This window comes from Oculina patagonica, chromosome 11 (genome assembly GCF_052425735.1).
Source record: "Oculina patagonica isolate OP01 chromosome 11, crgOcupat, whole genome shotgun sequence".
NCBI lineage: Eukaryota > Metazoa > Cnidaria > Anthozoa > Scleractinia > Oculinidae > Oculina > Oculina patagonica.
The window spans coordinates 3,495,862-3,515,057 of record NC_135768.1 but is presented as its reverse complement, the minus strand read 5'-3'; the positions used below and the strand labels follow the sequence as shown (position 1 = coordinate 3,515,057).

The 19,196-nt window shown below is 38.0% G+C and overlaps 1 protein-coding gene across 1 annotated transcript in view; it reads left to right on the top strand.

Moving 5' to 3' along the window:
• The first annotated feature begins 635 nt into the window (after positions 1-635).
• Positions 636-19,196, top strand: part of LOC144630558 (uncharacterized) — a 40,893-nt gene continuing 22,332 nt past the window's right edge. The window contains exons 1-12 of the mRNA XM_078488919.1: positions 636-652; positions 2,834-2,923; positions 3,415-3,552; positions 5,311-5,558; positions 12,687-12,789; positions 13,789-13,846; positions 14,036-14,281; positions 14,952-15,208; positions 16,229-16,333; positions 16,792-17,448; positions 18,238-18,353; positions 18,833-18,888. Coding sequence (XP_078345045.1) covers positions 643-652; positions 2,834-2,923; positions 3,415-3,552; positions 5,311-5,558; positions 12,687-12,789; positions 13,789-13,846; positions 14,036-14,281; positions 14,952-15,208; positions 16,229-16,333; positions 16,792-17,448; positions 18,238-18,353; positions 18,833-18,888 — 2,084 coding nt within the window. The 5' untranslated portion in view covers positions 636-642. The remainder of the gene's footprint in view (positions 653-2,833; positions 2,924-3,414; positions 3,553-5,310; positions 5,559-12,686; positions 12,790-13,788; positions 13,847-14,035; positions 14,282-14,951; positions 15,209-16,228; positions 16,334-16,791; positions 17,449-18,237; positions 18,354-18,832; positions 18,889-19,196) is intronic.

Here is a 19,196-nt window from a genome sequence, read left to right as displayed (position 1 = left end):
GCTGAAAACCCCGCGCAACTATTTTCACAAAAAAGATATTTAAAGGCAGCGAGTCTAATGTTTGGCTTTCGATAACGGGTGTTAAACAAGCCACGGGGGATTTTTTGAAAAACGGCTCATGGTGTTTGCTGCCAGCTGTTAACATTAACATGAGGTTGAATAAAGGCTAAAATTGTGGTGGCTTTCGGCAAAACAAATTACACTGTTTTTGATGAGGTCGGTCTTTAAAAAGTAACAAAAAAGCAATGCTTCTTGCTGACAGTAAGGGAAACAAAATAACGGATTGAGAAGAGTAAACATACCTTTTTTAAGATCTCCACTATTAGTAAAAAAGGCAAACTGTTGCTAGACTGCTTTTAAACACTGCCAAAAAAAAGTGAAATTACGCCATGGCTTGGTGATACCACTAAATTATTAAAACGAATTTTTAAACCACCAGTGTGATGAATTTTTGGAAACGAATATGTTTTGAAGCGCCCTTAATTAATTGATGTTTAAATTTTGTTGAGCACACCGCCGTCTAGCCGTTGTCAGCGGGAAATGGTCCAGTTATAAAATTAAATAGATCTGAATAGCTTTCTGTTTGCCAGTTTAAGTGCATTTCGTTTATTGCTTAAACAGTTCTTGTGTGCGTATTTTCATATGGTTGAAGGTAACGTATAAACGCATATTAAGCGAAAACTCTGTTATTTAAATTCTACACCAATTAATATGTTAAGTTGCAATGTTCCTTTTTCCCTTGGGGCTTTTTTTTTTTCCCGCCTCCAGCTGGCTGGTTTTCCAGACAATTATACCAGTCAAAACGGCTCTATTTTATAGGGGGGAAGGGGGACCGCTCATGGAATTAAAGAGTTCTACCATACATGTCATGATAGACAGCGATGTAACGTTACATTAATCAGTTTTGGCCTTCGGGATCTGAGATAGGGCCTAGTTTCGTCCTTTAGGTTTAAAATGCATGCTATACTTTCCGATCAGTTTTCAAAGTCCGGGTTTGGAAATTTTTCATGGTAGATTTTGCCGTGGGGAAAGGAATTTTGTTGCGATTCAAGTGTCCATGAGTTAAAATGGGTTTGTCCAGTCTGATGAGTACTGACTGATACTGAGATGAGCGGTTCTCAACATCAGGGACAAAACATTGAAAAGAACACCCCCGGAATAATAAGTATTCATTGAAGAAGACGAGAATAGCAAAAGATATTTTACGAAAACGCGAATAAGTTAAAAGCCAGGGAGAAATTGTGGGTTGAGACGTTGAAAATATGAACGTTTGCGAGCCTTAATTGCTAAAAATCTTAGTGAATAATGCCTGCTTTCCGAACCCGTGCACGCGGATAAGGTAACTTGTTGGTTTTATACTGAGGTTTCTTATGTTAAGACTCTAACCGTTGTCACTAAATTTCTACTGATCTGCGCTCTCGCCATATGCAGATTAACATACGTAATTAAATGGGAAAATAATTACGAAGTACTAATAAGAAACGTTTAAATGCATGTATTGTGAGGAAGGCTCAATAGCTTAAAAATACGATTTTACTGACAAAATGAAATTTGGGAGCTAGATGTTGAGAACTGAATTAAGAAGTTATCAGTGGCGTTTTCGGTTTTTAGATTCAGCACATTTTTTCGACGACATTAAAGTTTACAAACGGAATATTTCAGATCCAGAATTTAGCGCAGTTATTTGCGTTTTTATCTGCCAGAAAACAATCTGTTTCCTTTTGCATCAGACGGGAGATTAGCATTTTCTCGCTTTCATAAAGAATGCACAGACTCTATAGGCCCGGTGTACGTAGCTGCCATGATGTCAATCACATGGAAGCTGTCAATCACTTTTCCAAGCATGAAGCTCAAAACGAAATGTGAGAAATGTTGCTGGTGGCCATTGTAGTTACCAGGCCACTCCGTTATGAACTGAAAGAAATATTGAAAAAGTAGGCGCCTTGGGGACGAGGTTGAAGAGAACAAAGCTTTAGTGTAACAGATGTAAAATCAGCAGCTGTTAAATATCGTTTCTTTTAAAAGAAAATTATAACAATTACCAAGCAGAAGTTGATTAATTTAAAATCAAATGCAGTGAGTTTCTTAATTAATTTTCTATACACTTTTAAATATTCAATTTCAGTCCCAGATGCTTTAGACTTGCTCATATTTACAAATATCCACAGCATGCTACATTCATCGACTAAAAATCTGACGTAAACCAATAAGTTATTTCATGGTGCAGACTTTAATATTTCTGCCTCACAGTGAGGTGATATAATCATCTTCTCACTCACTCATAATTGTTCATTAAAATTTATTCAAGACCTAGTGAAAATAATTTGTTAATCGGGGACTTGGATTTTCCTAACAGTTTTACATGAATAGAACCATTTATCAACAGCCTATCGGGTTCATTATGTCTTTCTGGGAGTAGTAATTTTCATACGCAGGATTATTAAAACAGTTTTTAATTAACACCGTTTAAGTTTCCATGTCAGAGGTGCAAAAAGTCAAAATTAAACCAAAGAAAGAACAGGAAGAAGGCTTTCCCTAATGTTTGTCGTTTCTTGAAATCATTACGAGAGGACAAACAGATTCAAGGTAACTTATGAGACTAAGATCATTTTCGCATTAGTTTTTCCGTAGCGAAAGCTTAAATTAAAATTTGGAAAGATATTTAATAACCCACTGTTATTTTATTAAATTGCTCAGGAAGTGTTTCAAATAATATTTATATTTTTTAAAATTCTACATCTCACCATCGATTCCTTGGTAGGAAAGAATAAGTAGTAGGTTTATAGACGTTTATTAGACGACGTTAACTATTTTTATTTGTCTTTTTTAGGAGTGTTATATCTTGGATTTGACCGTCAAAAAGACATGACTTTAGGTTTCATTTTGAGCATTTTCTTGACTATCGTCACACTTGGGGAAACAGGTAAATCAACAAGCAATGTGATGGTTCAGTGAGTTTATATAACATACGTTTGTGTATGACAAGGCATCGACCGCGGTCAAACGACAGAAATATGAAAAAAAAAAGAAAAATACTTAAAAGATGAGGTTTTAATTTCTACAGTTCAAAGTTCGATACATTACCGCTATCCTGACGATTTACTTAGTTTTTTTGAAGCTTTATTCAAAAAGTTCTGTGTGTTTGAAAATATAAAGCGATATGCGGGCTTGTCTCGAACTTGTCGGCGCCATTTGTCAAAGCACTTTGGATCGAATGCAGAACAATTTAAAAGCAAAAACACTCGTCATAATAACTGACGAAATGGAAATATGTTTACACTCAGCAACTATTTTATCTATCATTTTTCATACAAACACTTCAGAATGAACGAAATTCGCCGAAATAGAAAGAAAAGCTGCCTGAAGTCACGTTTGACCGCGGTGAAGACACAGCAGCATACGATTTTCTTTTAGTGTTTATTAATAATTGCACGTTCGATGACGGTTTGTGTCAATGGGTGAACGAGATAAACGACGATTTCAACTGGATTCGAGGCAACAACTGTACACCAACTAGCAACACGGGACCATGTAAGGGCCACAGTAATCAAGGTAAGATTAACTCCATTTTAATCCTTTGTTTCAATAAAATTTCGATAACTAAGTTAATCGTCTTTTCTTGAGCTGTATGGAAGCGTTTAGCTAAACTTGTTTTTAGAACGGCGGTTTAAAGAAACTGAGGCTGGTGAAAGAAATAAGAACGTCGATAAATAACACAGCATGAAATCATAACTTAACTCTGGTGTAAAGCTTAAGTAAAGCTGGCGTAAATTTGTAACTTAATCTGCTTTACGCTACCTTTAAGCCAGCTTTACACTCATGCTTACAGATTGCTTAAAGGGACTCAAAATTTAAAGCGAACTTGTAGTTGGCTAAAAGTTCGCCCTGATATCCTGACGCCAAACTTTTGACGTAAAGCCCTGATGCCAAACGTTTTAAAATGAAAGTATGTTTGCTTTTAAGTGATGGATAACGCTATCCACCGGGTAAATCAATATCCATGCAGTGCGGGATAGCGTAGCTGTTAAAGGCAGCACGTACCCACTGGATAGTGATTTCCCGGCTGAGTAACGTTATACTTATACCTAATCGTACCTTTTTGGTACGCTTCGGCGGCATATCAGGCGAGTTTGGTCGAGCCATGGTTCGTATTTTGGCGAGACGCAGTCGAGCCAAAATACCCATGGCGAGACCAAACAAGCCTGATATGCAGCCGAAGCGTACCAAAAAGGTACGATTAGGTATTTACCGTACCCAAATTCAGCCAAAAATCCGGTTATATTTATCGCTCTGTTGAAGCCATGCTTGCAAGGTACGCACTGCAAATTGTGTTGAATTGATCTTCAACACTTTTGCCAAGTTCTTCTTCTGCCTTTTTTTCTGCTCGTTTGTTAAGATTTTCATTCTCTTAATTTTCAAAATCCAACTTAAGCGAAAAATTTGGAAATTCCGACTCCATTTTTTTCAGTCTGAATGTCTCAGTACTTGTCGGCAAACATCGCGCAATTGGCGAGCGCGTCAATTTTAGTTTTGGCGAGAAAGTTTTTCTCTTTTTACGACCGCTAAACACCGCTAAACTTAAATTACGAAGTTCTGTTTTATTGGTAAAACGTCTTTTCAATTCATCGTACAGAAAAACTACTTTACATCAAAGTGACCGTGATATGGTGGCATATCAGGTCAGTGACTTGATATCGTAGGATATCAGGACAGTAGATCGCGCTTCTGATTGGCTACTTGCGAATTTGGGTACGGTAAACCCTCAATATCGTAAAAAAATGTTGTTGTTGATCATTGTGGTAGAGTACAATAATAATTCAATTTGATTTCAGAAATAGTTAATTGGAAACAATTTCTCGATTCGTGTCGTCCAGTTTGAACTGTAATTATGCTGCTGATTACACGAATCAGAATCGTTTGTTCAATAACCATATATTCGTATGAATATAACTCCACATATTGTTGTAGGCAACCCGAACATCGCTACGCTAAAGACGCCGTGTATTGAATTTTTGATGAAGCATAAGACCATTTATAAGTTCTTTTTCATACCTTGCCTGTGTTTTAAAGCGAGTGTTGGTGCGAACCCTTTATATGAAAATGAGTTTATTTCCACCTGGTTCTAGTAATTCAAAGGGTGTATAACAATAATAATAAAGTATTTTTCGTTTGTCTCACGACGTAGTGTCACTTGTGATGTAGATCGCGACGTTTCGACTGCACACTGCTAGAAATGCTAAATCATTACTCCAATCCTCGTACTCCATTCTTTTTTTCGATCATTTATACTGGGTCTTCTTTTTCCTACAGGAAGCTACCTTTACATTGAAACTTCATATCCACGCAATCCAGGAGACAGAGCTCGTCTCAGTTTAAACGTGACCGGGGGGAACTGTTTAAGGTTTTGGTACCACATGTGGGGGGTGGACATTGGAGAGCTGAATGTTTACTACAACAAGTCACAGAAGAATTTCCCTCGGTTAGCGTGGCACCTACAAGGAAATCAAGGAAATCTATGGAAATTTGCACAAGTGTCTTTTGTCGGCGACATTGCAGAGGTAGGGAATAGCTTGATTCTATAATTATTGGAAATTTGTTGTTAGCACAGTATTAAGGGCGATGTATGACATCTTGAGCAGATGTGTAACTCAGAGAGAAGCGTACCTTTAATGTTATGTGCTCGGCAGTTGAGTAAAAATGTATTTTCCCTCAAAGGTAGTGCAGTGGAATTCCGATTTCTTAAACCTCCAAGAAAAAAGAAAATTGGTTCGAGAAATGGGGTTAAAATTGCAGTTTATTATATAAACATCAGTGAAATACCAGGAAATCTTTCGCACGAAAAAATCATATCTTCACACGTGAAAATAACATGTTCTTTTCACATGTGAAGATATCGATTGCGAAACATTTTCTGACAAGTTTGCCCTGTTTCAATGCTGAATGAGCCAAAGTAAATCGATATTAAGTCGAAACATCTTCGGATCTTCCTCAACAATCTTCGGAATTCTTCGGATATCTTCGGAAATTTTTGGAAAAGTTCGGAAAAAGTTCGGGAACATTCGTACGACCTTCCGACAACATTTTGCAAATCTTCGGAAATCTTCGGAAAAGGTCGGCAATCTTCGGAAAATCGTCAAAAACATCGTAATTAGTAGGTTTATAAAATAAACAGAATATTACATGGTTGCTTGGAGATATGAAATTTATCTTCTCGTGTTCAAATCGATATCCCACTCGTTCGCTGCGCTCACTCGTGAGATATCGATTTGAACACTCGAAGATAAATTTCATATCTCCGCGCAACCATGTAATATCCTCTATGTAACTGTAGTTTCAGTAAGTGAAGCAAAACAAGGGAAACGATTTTTCGAGTTATCTACATCTACATCTACATTTTAAGTGCGGCTTTCTCCAAAAATCGACTAATATCGCCTTTCTCTGGCACAAATTGGAAAAATCGATTTCGCTCATATTTTGCCCATAGATAGGCCCTAGTGAGAAACTAAACGGACTGCAGCTAGTTTTTCCTAATACAGCTTCCTTTCGTAGAAATATGCAAAAAACGATTTTGCCCCAAATTGGGCGCAAAATCAACTTCCGGTTTGACAGATTTTATTGAAAGTTTGATCGCCTCGTGCGTTATACTGCAGCTGTTTATTGATATTTCAATAACATTTATAATGTCTTTAGGTATTTAGTGTATGACTGAGCGAAAAATAAAACAAATCGAGATTTATTTATAGCCTGAAACGGGGATAAATCCAAAGGCAAAATTTGCAAATAAGTAGCGAGTGAAATTATGCAGTAAAACTCTGCCATTTTTTTCTATGTGCGATAAACTAAAATATCGTAAAAACAATTTTTATGGGTTAACTAGACATATATCTAATAGGATATTCAAAAAAATCTCTGGGGAAAAGGTTTTTAGTGGCCCGCTTTGGCCTTTGTTTATCACTAGTTTTGCCGTAAATCAGAAAAAAGTAAATAATTGCGTGACACTGCTTGTCACAATACCCGCTGACAATTTCACAATTTCCTGTATTTTAAATAATCTAATCATTTTAAAATACACGAAAAGGATAGATGTCACATGCCAAATGTAAATGGAAAGGAAACTTTTACTTGTTTTATACCAATATCGCGAGTGGCTGTGCTGTTAAGTGTTCTTCAGCTGAAATTCAGAACCAGGCAAATGTACGTGCTTTGTCTACTTTTCATTAAAGTAATTCAGAAGAATTCAAAAGGGCTTAGTTAAGATTTTTTCCTTCCTATTGCACCACTCATGACAGAGTTTGTAACCAGGGCGTTCTGCTACAAGAGAAATGATAATTTTTGTCGCTCCTTTTATACTTCATTTAATAATCCTCAAAAAACACCTAATAAAATTGTCAGATTCAATAGCGTAACTAACCAACTTACAATGGTTTCTCACACTTCAATTTGTTACAATTTTTTATGGTGAAATTAACTGTCACTTACAACGATATGAAATTATTATAAAGGGATCGGCTAGCAGTTCAAATCTTTTGGCTAGATAGAGAATTCACAGCGTTTAGCTTTGGCACGGAATCAACTATGAAAGGTAACATGGATTAATTAGCACACAATATTCCGGGAATATTGGAAACAAAGTATGCCTTTCTAGGCATACTTTTATAGATGTCCCTTCTTTCACTCCTTTCGTTCATGCATGATCATTGTAGGGATATTATTAGATCTAGTAATATTTCTGTTCTAGTATAGATCACTGAAAATTGCCAAGTATTTTCAACTCTACTTTCACCTAAAATCAGTGCCAACTGGACACAAATGCCCACCTCCCATCCTGCTGTCCACATAAAGCGGTTTCAGTTCCATAGGGAAATCAACATTGTTTTAAATTCAAAACTTTTCTACAAATTCGTAGGTGGGATTATTGCAACGAGCCTGTGGCATATCAGTGGCCGGGAAGGACGGGGGGTGTTTTAAAGGGCTTACAGAGCAGAGTTTTAAAATATTGCGAAAACCTACGTGTATGTAAAGCACGAAATTTGCTGGTTTTCACTTGAAGCAGGTACCAGACTTCATTACCCATTGAAGCTTATCGATGTAAGGTTTTTTTGGGTCAAGTTATCATGATCATAACATGGGAGGAGAAGCCACGAGCCAAGCGGCCCACACTGCCGGAGCTTATCCCGGTTTCCGTAGCATTAAGCGGCTAGGAATATTTCTACTCCCCCCTGAATGGGATGCTAGTCCATTGCAGGGTTTCCCCCCCAGCATTATGTCGCCGGTACCCATTTATACACCTGGGTGGAGAGAGGAACTATGAGAGTAAAGTGTCTTGCCCAAGAACACAACACAAGTGACCCCGGGCGGGGCTCGAACTTGGACCGCTCGATCCGGAGTCCGGCGCACTAACCATTAGGCCACTGCGCCTCCCTGATCATAACATAGGAAGCACCTCCCTGATCATAACATGGGAAGCACCAATATCGCTAGATATTGCAAATAAGTATTTCGTATTATTGCATCAAGTGTTGCTGGGGCATTGTTGGGAAATTTGTCAAAGGATTTCTGTGCTGAGCCCAGGTAGAACACTTTCGGGTTTGAAATTTTCTAGACTTACAAAGTGACAATCTCGATGCTAAGTACATGACCACTATAAAGCAACATTTACATTTTACAAAATGTAATTGCCACGTAGAGTTAACTCTCGTTTTACTGGACACGCTCGGGGTGTCGTTCAGTGCTCGGTATGGCGAGAATCCCAAGGGGGCTACTCAAAAAAGTACCCTTTTATATTGTCAGGAAAGGCACCCCTTTTGTATACCTTTTACTGAAAAAAGGTACCCCTTTCATATACCTCAATTCTAGATGTCAGTTTTACATGGCTTTTAATAAATTTTAAAAATAAAGCTATAAGGTGCGTTTGTTCAATATAATTATTTAAATTGAAGACCTTTTTAAAACCTAAATGACCGATATATTTACCCTTTCATGTACCAAAACTTGTGAAATCCCTACCCTAGTGAAATCCCTATTTTTTAATTGGGTTACACCATTACTCCTTTAGTTCTGAAACTTTTAAGGATAAGGAAGCCCTAGGTTTTTGGGTCTTGATTGTGTCCCCCATTCGATCATCCCCGTCACTCGAAATCCCAAGTATCCCCTCCCCACCCCAAGAGGTGCTGTGCATGCCTGTTATATATATTTTCTCATTGTTGTCTGAGATAGATAAATTTTACACTTGCTTAAAACGCCATGGATTTCTTTTTTCTTACCCCGAATGTCAACTCTTTCATTTGACTTACAACTTCTTCTTCCTTGTTATCTATGTCGACAAGTGGAGGCGAGTTCTTTGCTGCTAATTTTGACAACTTGACTTCTTCGGACGCTGAACTCAAAATTTCCCTGCATGATCTGCACATACCTTATGCAAACAGAAGGAAAACTATCAGACATATTTTGAAATGCCTGTATAAGACAAGAAGCGATAACCCGAGTGAGAAGTCAATATCTCTATATCTACCTGATCCAACGGGAACCAAATGTCCCGTTCTTTTGAGAATTAACTTCGAGAAGGTCTTGTTTACCCCTCTTTCGGCTTTTGGATATTTTCCTCTCGCCATTTTATGTAGAGATATATCTTGAGGGACCCTACATCTTTCGGTTCTGCAAACGGGAATCAGAGACAATACAACATTTCTTTTTTGACTGTTCCTACTCAATTTCCTTTTGGAAGGATTTTGAATCATATTACTTAACTTTGACAAAGCAACAAATACATCTTAATTTGAAAGATGTTGTAGTCGGTGTTCTAACTCTGGAACGTCCCTTACTAAATTATCTATTACTTGTAGGAAAAATTTACTTATGGGGTTGCAGAAGAAACAATGAACTTCCGAATATAAGAGGCTATAAATTAAAAGTAGCATTAAAGTATGAAACAGAGAAATACATTTGTACTAAAAATAATACATTAGATATATTAAAAAAGAAATGGGAAATGTAAATGTAAATATTTAAGTTGTTAACTTAAATATACATTGTATAAGGCTCAAACAGGTGTAACTTTGCCATGTAATTCTTGTATGTAATTGTGTGATTGTGTGATGAGTGAGCGAGCGAGTAGGTAAGTAGGTTTAAAGTTTAATGTAAAAACTCGTAATGTTGTTAAGTATTGTTAGTGGTATAAGTAGTAGCTTGTATTGTAAATAGTGTATGTAACTATGTGTTATGCAAATAAAAATTATAAAAAAATAAAATAAAATAAAAAATACATCTTTCGGTTCCTCTTGTCCAGCCGAGACCAAGGGATGAGCGATGTGATGGGCAAACAGTCATCACTTCGACATTTTGTGGAGTGTTAAACATCGCCGCACGAGCAAGTATTAACTCAATTTCACTTTCCACATCATGGAATTGAAAGAGTGACTCGTGTTGTGCTACATTTTTAGTGCACGATAAAAGTGGTACGATCTCCGTTGACTGCTTTCTGTCTCTGCGATCAAAGGAGCACTGACCACCAACTAATGACTTAAAAGAACAACAAGCATTCATCTTGTTCGAAGAGTCGTGTTTACTGAAGTGAGGAATTATCGGATAAGGACGTGTTTTCAAACTTAGATAATTTAATTTAACAATTTGCTTATCGCAAGTAAAATCGATTTAGGACTGATCCAAATATTGCGTTGAATTCTGGCGCTAATCATTTTCGAAGTTTCAGTTCATTGAAATGTACTATTCGGGCAAAAAACCGTAGAACTCTGAATATAACTTAAAAAGCTATAGCGCAATTGTATGTTTTCTGTTAGATCTTATACCATGTTTATAGTCCTCAGTAATATCTTCAGTGTTGATACCTGTTGGTAAATAATTTTAACCAACATTTTTTTGCTTTATATTTTGCTTCGCTTATAGGATTATAATTGGGAAAATATCGGCAATCTGATACAAAAAGAAACAACGACGCATCGATCAAAATCAACATCATTGCACTCCGGAGGCAAATACTTATAATTTAATTATTTGCTAGTTCCCTTCAGATCACGTAAAGAAATAAACGAAACAATATTGACTCGTTGTTACGTTTTATAATTGAACTGAGATTGCTTTTTATTTATACGACCAGCTTTTGAAAATGATCGAGGGGTTAACAGCTTAAAACTACTAACACAGAATTTCGCTAGGTTAAACCTTACCGACGGGCCGTCTAGCATGTTGTGATAAAGAGCGTGTTAAGATCACGCAATTATTTCAAAACGGGTAAAGGGAAAATCTCTTATTGCTTTTACCTTTTCAAAGAGTTCAGCACATGACCGTTTCTATACTTGGGTTGTTTAAAAGTATTTGTTTCAAAAAGATAATTTCCCTCGCGCTTTACTAGCCTTGTCACGTAATTCCTGTCACGCTAAAACGGCAGATTTTCGGCGAAATTAGTAATAAGTACAGGCCAAAGCGGGCCACTTAAAACCTTTTTCCCAGAGATTTTTTACGATATCCTTTCAGATGGATGTCTCTTTAACCCATAAAATGTATATTCACGTTATTTTAAGTTATCGCACATAGAAAAAAATGGCAAAGTTTTACTGCATAATTTCGCTCGCGACCCAATTGCAAATTTTGCCTATCATTTTATCCCCATTTCAGGCTCAAAATTAATCTTGAATTATTTTATTTTTCGCTCAGTCATACAATCAAGACCTAAAGAGAATATAAATACTATTGAAAGATTCATAAACAGCGGCAGTAAAATGCGCGAGGCGATCAAATTTTCAAAAAAATCAGTCAAACCGGAAGTGGATTTTGAGCCCAATTGGGGCGAAATCTTTTTTGACATATTTCTACAAAAGGAAAATGTATTAGGAAAAACTAACTACGGTCCGTTTAATTTCTCACCAGGACCTATCTATGGGCAAAATATGAGCGAAAACGGGCATTCCATTTGTAGCGCTGTCTGGTTGATAATTCTAGGAAGTCGCACTTAATATGTCGGTAGAAAGTCCATACGGATATCACACCAACGTCTAAAAATAAGTAAAAAATCGGGAGGTTCGAAATATTGTTAGGGTATATCTAATTATCCACTCCCTTCGGGGCTTTTCAGGGATAATTTACAACACTGGTTGGAGAATTTGCCAGACTGCTTATGGTGCAGTTTACAAGTAATGAAAGAATGAGTAATGATTCCCCTATGCAAGTGTGAAATTGAGTTAGACCACTGCACCGGGGACAACGTCCCCTACTCTTTACGAATAGTGTGTGGGTTATTTAACGCCCCACATAATTTATTACACTGGCATGTGAAAGGCTTGTGAGACGGGTCCTACGGTTTATCGTCCTTGTCCGAGAAGACAAGAATATGATTTGCAGATGTCATTGCAAAGGCAGCATATTCTCCTCAGTTATTTTAAGACCCTTAGTGCTGGTCCGGTCGGGACTTCAACCCGAGACCTCCCGCACGGTAGTCCGGCGCTCTACCGTATCAAGATTCTTTCCTCCCAAGAAACGGAGAAGGCAGGCGCTACATTTGCCAATTTGTCATGAAAGGAAAAGTAAGTTAGAGAAGAAGAAAAAGAAACCAAAAACTAAATATACAAATTACTTTTTTATTTCTGAAAATATTGGTGTTATCCTGGTGGTATATCAAAGGAATATTTTTATTTCTTTTGATCTGTTTTGTAAAAATGTTTCATGTTGTTCAGACGGTCATCATAGAAGGTATCAGAGGATCTGGTTACCATGGAGACATTGGTATTGACGACGTCGAACTTTCACAGGAGATATCATGTCCGGGAACTGTCGAAGGTACTAAATCATTTACAAGCGATGTTGAAGAATTCGTGTCCAGATGCTGCATATCGAAATACTGAATCATTTCTAGGCACTCGTAAACAACTTCCGTGGGAGGCGGGGTGGCCTAATGGTTGGCCCCGGGGGGGGGGGTACTCCCTATAATGGCCTATACGGGGAGGCTCCGCCCGAAAGGGGTACCTTTTTCAGGCTTCAGATATATAAAAGGGTAGGGATTTCACGAGTTAAAGTATATGAAAGGGTATGGAAATCTGTCATTTGGCTATTTAAAAGGGCCTTTAATTAAAATATTTCGAACAGACGCAATTTATGGCTGTATTATTTTAATTTATTGAGCGCTACATAAAAATGACAAGAAAACGTCCTATTTTAAGTCCACGCCATGGCTCTTAGGTATATGAAAGGGGTACCTTTTTTCAGTTAAAGGTATACGAAAGGGGTACAATTTCTGTCAAAAATGGTATATAAAAGGGTAAGGGGTTAGAACTTGGGGCGGAGCCTCCCCGTATAAAACTTTTTTGAGTACCCCCCCCGGGTGGTTGGCGCGCTCCACTCCTGATTGAGCGGTCCGAGTTCCAGCCCTGGCCAGGATCACTGCGCTGTGGTATTGGGTAAAGAAATTGACTCTCATAGTGCCTGTGTCCAACCAGGGCTCAAGTTGTTCAAAGAGTGGATAACGCTATTCACCGGATAAATCTCTGTCCCGTAGATATGTACGCGTTGACAAAACAAACTACTCTATCCCCTGGATAGTGTTATATAAAGTGGAAAGCGTTATCCACCCTTTGAACAACCAGAGCCAGGTGTATAAATAGGTATCGGCGACCTTAATTTTGGGGGGTAACCCTGCAATGGACGTGCATCTTATCAAGGGAGGAATAAAAATACTCCTAGTTGCTCAATGGTGCGGAATTTTGGATAACTTCTGTATGGCCTGATGGACCTCTACCTTAAAACAAATGGTACAGAATTTTTCATTTTTCCCTTACGTAGGAATTCCTCTGAGAAAAGTCGCTCATTGGAAACTTGATGGTAGTGAAACAGCGGTCAGGTAAGTGCTGTCTGAACCTAAAAACTGCGTCGGCATTTAAATGGAATAGTACTCTCTGAATTCTGACTTTAAAACTCCTACAGTTCTGCACGACAACTGTAGCTCTCGGCCTAGTTCGTTTTCTTCAATCGCTTTATTGACTATTCGCTCATAGTCTACTTGTTAACTAATGTCCTTTATTTTTTCTAGAGACGCAATGTATTCTAATGATGGTGGCAGGAATGTTCTTTATTTCAACGGAAGTACCCAGACCGCTGTGCCCTCAATAGACCTTACGACATTCACTGTGGCGTTATGGATAAAACCGATGCTTGGAAAGTCGCAATACATCATTGGTGCGGATAAACAATTTTTTCTCCACCTGAACGAACTAGGGAAGTTTATGGCAAGGATTAATCTTAACCATGGGGACCAGGTTGGACCACACGGAGTTATGTGAGTTCCATTTCCTGTTAGAGGCCATACAAGGAGGATCCTCCCGAAAGGGGGTACCTTTTTTAAAAAAAAGAGTACACAAAAGGGTAGGGAGGACTGCCACTTAGATATTTTAAAGGTCCTTTCAAAATATCTGAAACAGACCCCATCGAACGGTTGGTTCATTTAAGCATAGTTACTATGATTTAAGTAATGGGTTATTCAAGTGAAAAATTAAAGCAAGAGATGCAGTGTCCTCATTGCACATATGTTAAAGGGGTACGATTTCCTATCGAACGTATACGAAAGAGTTATTTTTCAGCCGAAAATGGTATAGGAAAGGGTAGGGATCTAGACCTCGGGGCGGAGCCTCCCCATATAAAAATGGTTCGAGTACACCCCCCCCCCCCCCCCCTAGAGACGAGTAGTCGCTTATTTGTCTCAGAGTCAGACGAAAGAGAGCGACGAATGTGGAAGAATTTAGCCCGCTCTCGTGCTCAAGAACTTGCAATTGTTTGTAAGACCGTTACCCAGGAAGGGTCCCAAGATAAGTCTTGCCCCAGTTTTTTTTCTGCGTTGTTGGCAAGTTTCATCCAAGCGCAGCCTTAACTTTACCTTCACTTTTGGTCTGTCGGCTTGTAGCATTCAACTGAAATTAGTGCTTCTTGTATAATTAATGATTTCTTTGTAGGACGGTTCGCAACAATTCGTGGACACATATAGCGGTCACGTGGGACGAATTAAACAAAACAATGTCAATGTTTATTGACGCCGCTCTAACACTAAAAAGTTCAGAGAATACGGACTCGACACTGGGCAAACAAGAAAGGCATGATTATTGGCTTGGATGGAGAAGTAATCGACCAAATATGGTGTACCACGGGTTCATGAGGGATTTACAAATTTTCAACAAGGTCTTAAGTCAGGCTGAACTTCAATCTATAAAAGGTAAGTACTGGCACAATAAACAAAACATATGATAAGCGTAACAACTTCTTGGCAATCAATTGCTGGTTTTCACTGTCACGCCAGTAACGCTAAAAAAATAAATCCAAAGCTATATAGTTAAAAAAAAAACAAGAATATTATAGGTTGTATACAATTACTAGATAGTCTACTTGTCTAAGTCTCAGGTCGGTACGGTATTTCGTACTCGAGTTATCCGTCAAAATGTTCCACACAAGTTTAAAGAGCACAGTATGAAAACGCCATGTTGGAGTCCGTGTGAAGGGGCTCCAACATGGCCGCCGGAAATCAATGAAAACATCAGGTATAAATAGCGGTCAGTTCACCTTCATAAACCAGTAAACATTCACATAAGCACATTTTGTAAAACCTCAACTGTTCAGATTGTTAAAAATAAAAGGAAGAGCATGAAGCATACGTGACAGCCTTCAGTCGGCCATTTTGATGTCGTGTGGCGCGAAACTCTGAAATTAAAAATGTTATATCTTAAAGACGGCGGATGCTTTTGAGCTGAAAATCTTCAACAAAATATATATATTACGGACGTCGAATAGTCAGTGAAGGATAAAAAGGCAGGGGTCTCGCGATTCTTGATTTGAGAATTTTAATAACGTCATGTGAAAACCAAGAATTTAGATGTCAGCTGGAACTTTTCGAAAAGTGTTTTCTTGACCCAAATATATAAGCTCAAGGTTCAAGACATCTTAAATAGAAATAATCATTCAATCCTTTTTGCCTATGCTCTTTTTTCAGCATTTGGCATAGGCGCTTTTACAACTTTTAAGTATAACACCCTTTTTACGACAGTATTTTATATCGGCCGTTATGACGGATCTTTAACTTGGCCCTTTTACGACTTGTCCTCATTTTGCTAACATGCTCTTTGAAGAACAGCCCTTATGATGGTCCATGTTTGAAACAGATTTTTTATCTAGGTCTTTTTAGGACGATTCTTTATCTGAGCCCTTTTCAAAATAGCTTCATTTGTAACTCTTTACTAAGGCACTACCTGTGACCAACTTTGTTTGAGCCCGGGAGTTTGTGATCAGCGGACTGGAAAATGTTTATGCGGAAAGTTGAAACATGTGAACGACTTTTGTAGAAATGGTGAGTATCTTACATAGTCCTAGAGATAGGTTTGACAAAAAATATCTGTAAGAGAGAATTTGAAATTGTGTAGTCCAAAGTGGACGTCTGGACAATTGTCTAACAATAAACTTTGTTAAAAAAAGAAATGAGTTCTTAACTTTCAACACACTGACGCAACAAGACGCAACAAGAGGCCAAAAGTTTAACTTAGAACTATACCGCACTATTTTGAGCGTGTTTTGGATCTCTGCATTTTAACGGTTGTCATTTCATGATTGACACATTTTCGTTTGTTATTCAACAACCTTTCAGTTAAATTACAACCCTGTTGAATATTAACTAACTGAATGTCCGGGAAGGGCTTGATAATGAAGCTGGGAAGAGCGGGGCTGATGAATTGAAATAATTACGTTATTTATTTATTTATTTCTTGAAATAAATATATTTTTAATCACATTTGCTATATTTTCTTTTAGCTCTCAACAGTACAATATACAACAACGCAATCGCTTATTACCCCATGGACACGTCATCAGGCTTGTTAAACTTAAAGCTACAGCAAGAAATCCCTCTTGACGACAAATTTGTAGCAATTGGTCCAGTAAACGGTGCAGTCCTGTTTGACCGAGCTGAGGTGTTCATAGATCCGTTTGAAGTTCGTTGTCTCTGGAAGCCTCATGAATGCATCAATGGACTTTCACTGACGTTTTGGATTAATATTCTACAGGTTTATGGCAATGAAACATTATTACTCAGTCAAGGACACGGTGAAAATTGGCCTGGGGTTACCTTAAAAGTTTTTACATTAGGGACAGAGAGAATATTTCAAATTTCTGTCATCACTGATCACCCAAGTACAAGATGCGAGGCTCAATTCAATTATAAAGCTTCTACCTGGATGCACGTCGCGTTCACGTGGTATAACAGACACGAAATGTATCTGTATTTAAATGGTATCATGCAGTTTTCAGTTCTATGTATTGGACAAGTTAATGGACCTGTCCCACCCCCGCCCTTTAGTTCATTTATCCTTGGAAGTCCAGACGCAACTATTCTCCTAGATGACGTTGCATTATGGGATAGATGGCTGAGCGTAGGGGAGGTCTATGACATTTACTACACAGTCGTTGAAGGTAAGCGTACAAAAGCGAAGCGCGCGAGTGACGTCATGACTCTGACAAGACTCAGACAAACAAACCAGAATGGCGGACGATTTTCCTGAAACACTTTCTAAAACAGCCGGTGTTCCTCATACACTTGTTTGAAACAAAAACGTTGCCTAGATTCCCTCTATTTTTCTCAGAACAGGCTGCTGTTGTCTGAGTCTTGTGGGGGTATAATCATTTGCATTCTAATTTTAAAACTCGCACACTTCGCTATTACTGTCTGTGAATTCGAACTCGAGATAATCTAAGAGGCCCTAAGGACTTTGCCAACCTTTCTTCTTATTTTAAGTTAAAGGAGCAATGTCTCGGTATTTTAAGCCATTTTTCTGTGACTTCCAAATTGAAGGAAACCTCAAAATGATAGTCTTCTAACATAAAAATCAAAGTAGTTATAAAAGACGCGAAGATAACCAAGGATGGTTTCAACTGACAAAGATTAAGACGGTTATGAACAACGAACTTGAAAAAACTTGCCAGTTTTTTTCAAGATGTGTTCTCGGTGACGAAGCTCCTTTAACTTAGAATGAATAAAGTGACGAACTAGGGATAAATGTAAACCGACACATTTGGTGTCACCTTTAAAGGGTCTTTTAAATTGAGTCAACTATTGATAAATATATATTCGATAAAAATGTTTCTTACTTACTTATAGTGCATTGCAAATATACCTATTATATGAATAGTGGATTTAAAAACTAGCATTTCGTTAAACCAGCATTTTAATACTCACAAAAGTGACTTTTTTTGCGTTTACAGGTGTCATGAAAAATATTTCAGTAGAAGCTAAATTCATCAATGAAACCTGGCATGACAAACTTCAAGACCCAGAGAGTGAAACGTATGAGAATTTCAGGGATAAGCTGCTTTTAAATGTGAGTACTGTATGGTGGAAGTGATTCGTGATCCACGGTTTTTGAGCCGTGTTGAGTCTGGTCTAAATTGGGTGTACTCCAAAAAAGGTTATCTCGTTTTCGATCTGGACTGAAATATGGTAGGAAAAAAATGCATGTTTTGGTCTAAAATAGGGTAAGGGTTTTAGGAAGCGCGGCGCGCACACCCACCTAAGTTGAGCTTGGGTTCCTTAGGCAACTCAATTTACCTCTCTGGAGAAAGGAATACCAGCGAATTAACCCTCGTAAAATAAAAGTCAATTATTGACGCAACGCGACAAAATGCTAGGGGTAACCCTGCGATGGACTAGAATCCCATCCCAGGGGGAGTAGCAATACTCCTAGCCGCATGATGCTGCCGAAATCATTGGACCTGAAAAGTTGCTTGTTTAATCCACTCTGGATTGAAAGAGAGTTTTACTGACTGTATTATGATCGGTGTTGTCGTGATTTCTCCGCAGCTACAGCAGCTGTTTAGAGACAGTGGATTATATGATCTGGAAATAAACCAACTAAGGTGATAAGTCATTTCAGAATTAACATTTTATTTTAAAAGTCAATAGCTATTTTTGAATATTAACAAGCTCTGGCCGAGTGCAGTGAGGAATGTACGTAGCCGGTAGTCCTTTGATCCGGTGGATGAATATTTTTAAATTATGTAACCCAGTATGGACTGAGTAAAAAGGCGACCAAAAAAAACAGAGAACTCGATAAACAAAACATTTTCTGTTATTGTGTGCAGTTATGTTACTGAACTATCGCAGGTGACATACCTACGTCACGCGAATTGTTAAGATGTATTCGTGTACATGTGCGCATGGGAGA